Below are 9,273 nucleotides of genomic sequence, written 5' to 3' on the forward strand. Positions count from 1 at the left end.
GGGGCTCCATGCAAGGTCTCACCTCGTGGGGCATCAATGATCATGAGGAAGGTGATGGATCATCCCAGAACTATACTGCAGGACCTGGTCAATTACCTGAAGAGAGCTGGGACAGCAGTCTCAAAGAAAACCATTTGTAACACATTACGCTGTCATGGAGTAAAATCTTGCAGCGCATGCAAGGTCTTCCCACTCAAGCCAGCGCATGTCCAGGCCCATCTGAAATCTGCCAATGACCATCTGGATGATCCAGAGGAGGAATGGGAGAAGGTCATGTGGTCTGATGAGACAGAAATACTCCACTGACCGTGTATGGAGGAAGAAGAAGGATGAGTACAACCCCAAGAACACCATCCCAACCGTGAAGCATGGAGGTGGAGACATAATTCTTTGGGGATGCTTTTCTGTAAAGGGGACAGGCCGACTGCACCGTGTTGAGGGGTAGATGGATGGGGCCACGTATCACCAGATCTTGGCCAACAACCTCCTTCCCTCAGTAAGAGCATTGAAGATGGGTCGTGGCCGGGTCTTCCAGCATGACAACAACCCGAAACACACTGCCAGGGCAACTAAGGAGTGGTACCGTAAGAAGCATCTCAAGGTCCTGGAGTGGCCAAGCCAGTCTCCCGACCTGAACCCAACGGAAAATCTTTGGAGGGAGCTGAAAGTTCGTATTGCAGCAACACCCCCAGAACCTGAAGGCTCTGGAGAAGGTCTGTAGGGAGGAGTGAATAGAGAGAAAGAGAGAGCGAGAGACTCATAACAATTATAACAGTGGATATGATGGAATGACATGATGAACAGTGGCAGATATAGTAACAGCAAAGATAATAGAACTGTGATGTCTAGTAGTAGTAATAGCTGTGTAGGGTGTCCAGCAGGACAGTGGCAGCAGCAGCAAACACCATCCAGGTGCCACCACAATCCAAGGAAACCTGCGAGGCGAGAAAGAAGCTTATTAAGTTAGTAACATGCATCAATGGGACATAGTGGCCCACTAGTGGTGTAAGGGACCAACACTCACTTAATAACATTAACTTGATGAATTGCAAAGTTTAACCCAAATAATCCCTGTATCATTTGTTCATTCTTTTTTCAAAATAAAATCAAAAATGACTGGTTTTCTCAATGCTTGTTTCCAAAACCAAAATGAAAACAACGACTAGTTCTTCCAATTTCCACTTTGGTACTCAAATGAAAAATGGAAACAAACGGATAACAAGCGTATCATCAAATTTTGATATTTTCAACTGATCTGTGAGGGCGCGTGGCGAACACAGATTGTCAGATGCAAGCGGAGTGGGGCCTAACGCTGTTCTCTTACAGGGTGATGCAGAGGGAATAGACCACCCAGTGTGTTATTTGTCTAGGAAGTTTCAACTGAACTATTCTACCATTGAAAAAAGACACTTTGTTGTTGTTGAACTTTGAGGTGTATGTTGGATCTAGCTCTATGCCAGTAGTTGTTTACACTGGTCAATACCCCCTGGTTTTTCTCTCCCGCATGTACAATCACAATCAGCGCTAAATGCATTGGGCGCTGATTGTGCAAGAATACGACTTGGAGATCCTTCCACGAGAGAGGTTTGGAAAATGGGGTAGCTGATGCATTATCCAGGTTGCAGTAGATTTTGATTTGTGTGGTACTCAAATTTAGAGTTTGTGGTTATTCGGGGGGGGGTAACAGATTTACCAGACCAGATTTGCGTGCTTCTATAAGAGCGTGGGGAAGTGGGCCAGGGTGAGATTTAAAAATGGATACCTTTCTTGCATTTAACAGTTTTGCGTGTATCAGTGTTTCAGGCTTCAGGGGTGCTGTGTGCATTGTTTTTGTTGTGAAGGTTGTTGGTTTATCCTTTTTTATCCTTTTTTTTGTTTAGAAGTAATAGTCTTCCTTTTGAAAATATCTTTTTATTATATTCCGTTTATGATTTCCTCAGCACCCATCAGCCCACATTTTTCCACACATAAGCTCTGGTGTTCTGTTTGCTTGTTTCTGAAATGAATATCCTTTCAAATACCAATTACATCTGTTTTTTTGTTTATGCCCTGATACCCCTAGCACTACGGGACCTAAAACAACCATAGTTGCTCCTAATGCTCAGTCATCTTCTTTTTTGTTTCCGTGGTGGCCACACTGACTTTTCACACATTCCATGCCACCACCACGTAATGCAGCGTTAACAGTTTGTGATCATTTTGCAGATTTCTGTGCTCTGAATGCATCATTCACTCTCTCACGTACTCACTAAGCACTGAACTGTTCCTTAAGGAGCTTCCCCGGTCTTAAAACACGTCTAAACTTCAAATGGTCCAGAATTCAGCTGCCCGCATCATAACACAAACCCCCTCCACCACAACACTCTTGTCCTCCAACAGTTCCACTGGCTCCTGGTCCAGTTCTTTATCCAATTCAAAGTTCCCCTGTCTTCCTCTATACACCTCTCTGTCCCCTTCTACAGTCTCTACACCATGGGAAGCAGAGCATTCAGCCGCTCTCCTCCCCGTCTCTGGAACTCATTACCACCCCAACTTAAAAACATCAATTAATTCCTCCATTTCAAATCCCAACTCAAAACACATCTGTTTAAAACTGCCTATTCCACTTGAATGTCTATTGTTTTGCTTTTTTCTGTTATTGTTGTATACTATTTTTTTGTTTTTAAAATGTCCTATGTATGTACACCCTGTACGGTGTCCTTGAGTGCAGAGTAAGGCGCCTTTAAATAAACTGTAGTATTATTATTGTTATTATTTAACAATTATTTCACACTAGAAACAAACCAGACCATGGTTCAGTTTCATCCGGACCAAGACTACCTCTTTTGTTTGGGTCAAATTTTGGCTGTTTGGCCCTAACCGTGGAGGTTTCACACCTGTAATCTTGATTTGGATCAAACTGAAAATTGCGACGGACCGGACCAAATGAGGTAGGTGTGAAAGCCCCCTAAGAGATAATTCTTAAACCCAACAGCATAAATAATCACAAGTACTGTCCCTACTATCAAGTAAGGACAGTGGGAGAAACCAGGCCAACACCATATTTGAATAAAGTTGTAAGGCAGTCTGCTTGTAATGCATCAGAGGGCTCTTCAGTTAGTGGGAATGTTTTAAGATTCAAGAACTCATTGTGAAAGCACGAAATGAAATTGCATGCTCCCAGTAACGTGTATATTGTCCCTCAGGCCTGGTCCTGGAAGGAGACGGTTTTAGAATCCGGGACGTCTGGACGCTACACTGTAGAGACAGTCAGTACAGAAGAGGGGGTGATCTCCACACTGACCATCAGTAACGTCGTCCCCGCTGATTTCCAAACTATCTACAACTGCACGGCGTGGAACAGCTTCGGCTCTGACACTGAGATCATACGACTCAAAGAACAAGGTGAGGGCAACGCCATAGACAGAAATCTTAATGTAGCTGATCCTAATAATACTGAGAATGCTGACCTGAAGCTGCTGGTAGCCAGGGCTGGAAACTGACTGCACTTTAAGCATGCAACCTAAACGTTACAGTAGGAAAAAGTTCATGTTATGGGTAGGATTGGGCATCAAGGACCAATTCCTACTTGAAATTGTTTCAAAAAAATTACAATTCCAGTGGAATAGTTTCTTTATTGCAATCATTTGGAAGATTTGGTTTCAAATTTGATCAAAGGTTCCAAATTTAGCATGCGCAAGTTTTTGAAATTAGAAATTGGAAGAGATGACTGTGAAAGCGGACTACTTGGAGGGTCAAACAAGAAGGAATAACCTTGTTGAGTATGGCAATCCTGAGGCCCACAATGAAAGCTGGAAGGAGACTGAGGACTAAGTCAGGTGTGTGATCAATGAGAAACTTCACCTAGACAGTAGTCAGATGGTGATTGACCGTATTCAAAGAACTGGCAATCCATCCAGATATTCTGGAAAGAATATTCCTCAAATACAAAGATAAAATGGCTGTTCTGGGAAAGGCTAAGAATCTGAAAGGCACCAACATCAATGTGAACGAGAACTACACTGAAGCTGTCAGGCAAAAGCGTAAGGAACTTATTCCAGCCATGAAAGCTGCCAGAGAACGATGTGACAAAGCCTACAGTACATCCAACATGACATGTTCTGTGGTTTCCTTAACTTGAGTTCATATAGACCGATCTGTGCTACATTTTGTATGGATAGTAGGCCCTTTGGTCATAAGCATCTCTTTCCTGTTTCAAAGGGACTTGTTATGGCCCGTTTGAATGTCTCCAGCATCAGAAACAGAAAACAGATTACATCTGATTACAGAAAACACTGTTCATATCTTGGTCGTATTGGAGACCCATCTGGATGCTATTGTTCATGACACTGAGATTAATGGCTGTAATATGTTTAGAAGGCACAGGAATAAGCAAGGGTGGGGCATAGCATTATATATCAGAAATAATTATATGTGCTCTGAGTTTCTTGATGATTTGAATGATTTTTGTGTGTTAATTGACAGTTACAGATGTAATGGTGATATTTTTTTGACTTGGTGATTTGAACATAGACTGGTTTGCGAATCAATAATTGTAATCTGTCTTCGATGATCAACCAACCAACCAGAGTCTTTACTATCAACACTGGCCATATTTGTGCCACTTGTATAGACCATATTTACATAAATATTCCTTAAGGCTGCACTAAACCAGTTTCTTGATCTGTGGATTTTAGTGACCATAATATTATAGCAATTACCAGGAAATTAAAATAATTTCTTTGGCAGATTTTGGTGATATTGACTGGACTGATGTGTATGCTGCTGAGGAGCATGAGGCCTCCTTAAATATCTTTATGGAAAGCTTCATGAAGATTGTTGATAGGCATCCCACTATGAGAAAGTGTATTGTAAATGCGAGACCAGCTCCATGGCTGAATGAGACTGTAAAGAGCCTCATGGAGGAAAGAGATGAAGCCAAATCTACATTAGTAAAGTCTGATTTAGTGGAGGACAGATTCAAATACCGTCAACTGGGAAATCAGGTTACTAAACTGAATAGATTGATAAAAAAAATTACATGCAAAGAATATATGCTGTAAAGCAAGATGATAAAGAGCTCTGGAAAACCCTTAATGAAATGATGGGGAGACAGACAACTGGAGGGGCTTCCTTTGTGGAATCAGGAGGCATGTTCCTGACTAAACCATCTCATACAGCGAATTATTTTGTTTTCTTCATAAATAAGTTCCATGCACTGAAGCAGAATAGAGGAGGTGCACTTTCCAGTTTAATAGTGTGGAGGAGCAGGAAGTAAGGAAGTTGTTGAAGTCCCTGCCCGGACACAGCTCAGTGGGTACTGACATGCTGGACAGTTGTGTTCAAAATAATAGCAGTCCAACATCACTAACCTCATTAATCATATTTTTTGGTAGAAGTGATATTTCTACATGGCAAATAATTTACTAATAAGTGTTGAGTCATAGAAAACCAACAGACCCAACAGTCATGACATGCATGCTGCTCATTCTGTGGAATTGAATCTGTTATTGAAAGGGGCATGTTCAAAATAATAGCAGAGTTGTGTGCAATTAGTGAGGTGATTGATTCTGTGAAGAAACAGGTGTCAAATTATGGCCCATATTTAAGGAAGGAAGGAAGCAAATGCTGTGCATGCTGGTTATAATTTCACACTAAAATACTCAGCAAAGTGGGTCCTTCCAGACATTGCTCTGAGGAACAGTGGACTTTGATTAAAAAGTTGATTAAAAATGTTTTCCCTTGGAGAAGGGAAAACATATGAAGAAGAAAATGATAGGCTGCTCAGCAAAAATGATTTCAAATGCCTTGAAATGGCACCCAAAGCCTGAATGACGCAGGAAAAACGTTCAACTACCATTGAAATGGATCAAAGAAAAGCCAAGATGGCAAAGGCTCAACCAATGATCAGCTCCAGGTAATTCAAAGAAGACTTAAAGTTACCTGTGAGTACTGTTACGATCAGAAGAAGGCTATGTTAAGCAAAGCTATCAGCTAGAAGCTTCCGCAGAGTCCCATTTCTGAAAAAAAGACATGTACTGGATAGGTTGAAATTTGCCAAAGGACACACAGATTGGCCAAAGGAGAAATGGCGCGACATTCTATGGACTGATGAGAACAAAATTGTTCTTTTTGGGTCTAGGGGCCGCAGTCCGGCGACCCCCATGCACTTAATTTAAGCCACAGTACACTGTGAATTTTATATATATATATATATATATATATATATTGGCAATAGCAAATAAGAATTTTGCCTTTGAGTAATAATCAACCACAGACTAGTCCTGTTTCTTTATTTTTGACAGAAGTGGAAGTTTGATTCTTCTTTCAATTCTGGTTCTTATCAATTCCGAGATTTTTGAGGGGTGGAGTCTAAACAGATCACATGCTTATTTCTAGAGCCCGACCGATAAAGGATTTTTAAGGCGATACAAATGTTTGGTTATTTAAAAATCCGATATTTCGATATATATTAAAGAAAAAGAAACAAAACATAAACAGATTTCCTAACATTAGTTATTTGTAGTTATTTATGAGTTCTCACTAAAATAACATAATAATTTGTTTTAATGTCACAACAGAAGTTACAAAAAAATACAAACTTAAGATACAAAACGTAAAGTCCTTTATCCTTTGAAAACACAATAACAAAAAAATAATAATCAACAGGGATGTTGTAGAGCGCCCTCTGGTGGGCAAACTATGCAACACAACACTCATAACATGGTTGACCGTCCGTTTTTATTTTTTAAATCATATATTTGTTTAAATGATTATTATGAATGAATATTTAAAAAAGAGGAGGAGATGACACAACTAGTGTTTTTGGATAAAAGCCTACAGAAAAAATCAAAATAGTTTTATATTTGCGCAAGTTACAGTGTTTATTTTTATTTACCCGAGATTGCCAAGACTTGTGTAAGTGAAGCAACAGCACAGCAACGTCCCTTTGAAACGTCCTGCTGTATTTATTTTTTTCAGATACTCTGCGACTTGCTGTCATCATTGGTGTGGCAGTGGGAGCCTTCCTTGCCGTCTCCATCCTCCTGGGGACGTTAGGCGCTTTCTACTGCACCAGATTCCAGAGAAGTAAGGTCCCAATGATTTCAAAGATTTACGTCAAACTGAAACACACAAACTGCAGTGTTTGTTTTCTTTTTTATTCTGTGCATGAGATTTCTGTAATCTGTGTGGTTCAGTAGTTCTTCCGCCGTCAGTGAGAGAAAACATATTTTTGTTGGCTCTACGCTGCTTTTTGTCACCAAACACTAGCAGTCTAAACCTTACGTTAACCTTTTCTATCTTAGCCTAAAATGTACAACCACTCTGTGGTTATAAAAACTTGTGAATTTCAATGGTAAATTTTGTAGAATCAAAGGTTACACCTCTCTGGGAACTATCACATTATTGTGGTGGAGAGGTGTGTGTTTGTCCCTATGAGGGCTGTGTTGTCTGGAGCCTGGTGCCCCTGGTAGGGTCTCACATGGCAAAGTGGTATCAGGCGAGGGCGCAAAACTAAAAATTGCTCTAAAAGACCATATAGTAAACTGAAAAAGGACTTACCCAGCTGGACACAACCCGAAAAAGGGATGTAGCACCACCCTTTCTATCCTATTGGCCCAGCACATATGGGGAGGAACTGCTGGTGTTGGGTGCGCTAACACGGTTGCAAGGTACCAAAAGGACAGAAGGGCTGCAGCCTCTGCCATGGAAGAGACAAAGCAGACTGTTCCTCCTGTTTCTCTAGTCTCAAAATATTGAAAATTAGCTAGCTGGCTAACAATAGCACATTTAAAGAAATCTGTGACGGGACAGGAAGGAGGACCCAAACGCAGAGACGTGGAGGCAGGAATAGTCCGATTCAGAGGGTTTTTTATTCAACAGTTCAAAAGAATTCTGCAAAAGGCAAAGTCCAAACATAAATGCAGCCCAACACTGGGAGAGGCAGGAGTCCAAAATGGGGAGGGAAGCACACCGGGGACTGGCAGGGAACTCACGGGGAAACCACGAAGAAAAGCCGGGGAACAGGCAGGATAAGGCAGGCTGGCAGGATAAGCACACAGGGAGCAAAGGTGATATAAACTAACAACTTACAGGGGCTAGACGAGGCGAACAAACTCACAATAGGACGGCTGGACAGGCAGAAGGATCTGACAAAGGACAAAGAAAACACAGGGGTTAAATACAAGAGGTAACGAGGTAATGGGGAACAGGTGAGACGTCAGGTGAAGCACATCAGGGCGGGTCTGGACAATCAGACAAGCCAACGTAAAGCTAGACAAGACCAGACAAAACAGGAAACACACTACCACAATAAAACAGGAGAAAGAACAAACAGACAGACAAGACAGAAGCAAACAACACAAGACCAAGGAGAAAACAAAGACAAAAACACAAGGGGGCCAAAGACGAAAGCTAACTCAAACAAAAACCCAAACCACAACAGTATCCGTGTGCATTGTCCAATTTCCCTGGTGGAAGTCACTGAGGTTATTAAAATCAGAATCACAAAAGAAGTAAGTAACACTTAGACTTATTGTCTTGATTGTAATACATAAACTTATTAAACATCAATATGAAGTGAACAAATAATAAATACAGAAACAAATATGTTTATGCAACTTTTTAACGTGAAGAAAAAATAGGCTGTATTGATTGGTGCAGGATGTGCAAGCATGTTGAGGGATGTGCAAAATTCAGGATATATAGAATGTGGAGAGGACAGGTATATAGTCCAGGATGTAGAATGAAGAGTCTGTGTTGGTGGGGGTCCAGGGCCTAATGAGACTGATTGCTGGGATGATGATTAAAAGTCTTATATTTGGCCAACACATATTCCTTCAGTTCCGTTGCTGTAGTCTTAGATTTATATTTGTCCACAGTTTGACATCTGCTCACTCTGAAGGACATTTTGATTGCATTTGTTTATATCTGCTTGACTGTGTGAATGGCAGTATCTGCGACCCCACAAATGACTAAATGTCCTTTAGTCACATGTGGTCTTAGTCCGCTTGGTAGCTTGTAGCTCTGTCAGCAGTTTTTGTCTTGTAAATGTTTTCTAATAACCTCTTATTGTTATTTTTGTTACTATCTACAGAGGATGTCCATCTGGTCATGTCTTCTCTTCCCGTGTCCCTTTCACGCCAGAGAGATGTGAAAACAGAGAGTAAGACCTTTAATAAACAGTGTGTGAACAATTCCATGTTCCCAGTTTGATGAGCAGTTTGACTTCACACAATCATTATTGAGCGTTTTAAATGACTTTATTGTTGTATAATTCCAAACAAATCCCCC

At 41.0% G+C, this 9,273-nt stretch overlaps 1 protein-coding gene across 2 annotated transcripts in view; it reads left to right on the top strand.

Moving 5' to 3' along the window:
* Window positions 1-9,273, top strand: part of LOC116686537 (kin of IRRE-like protein 3) — a 278,508-nt gene that overhangs the window by 242,751 nt on the left and 26,484 nt on the right. For both annotated transcript variants that reach the window (XM_032511554.1, XM_032511552.1), the window contains 3 exons: window positions 3,186-3,384; window positions 6,961-7,068; window positions 9,077-9,145. In XM_032511554.1, coding sequence (XP_032367445.1) covers window positions 3,186-3,384; window positions 6,961-7,068; window positions 9,077-9,145 — 376 coding nt within the window. The remainder of the gene's footprint in view (window positions 1-3,185; window positions 3,385-6,960; window positions 7,069-9,076; window positions 9,146-9,273) is intronic.

The sequence above is a fragment of the Etheostoma spectabile genome, unplaced genomic scaffold, assembly GCF_008692095.1.
Source record: "Etheostoma spectabile isolate EspeVRDwgs_2016 unplaced genomic scaffold, UIUC_Espe_1.0 scaffold393, whole genome shotgun sequence".
Lineage (NCBI taxonomy): Eukaryota > Metazoa > Chordata > Actinopteri > Perciformes > Percidae > Etheostoma > Etheostoma spectabile.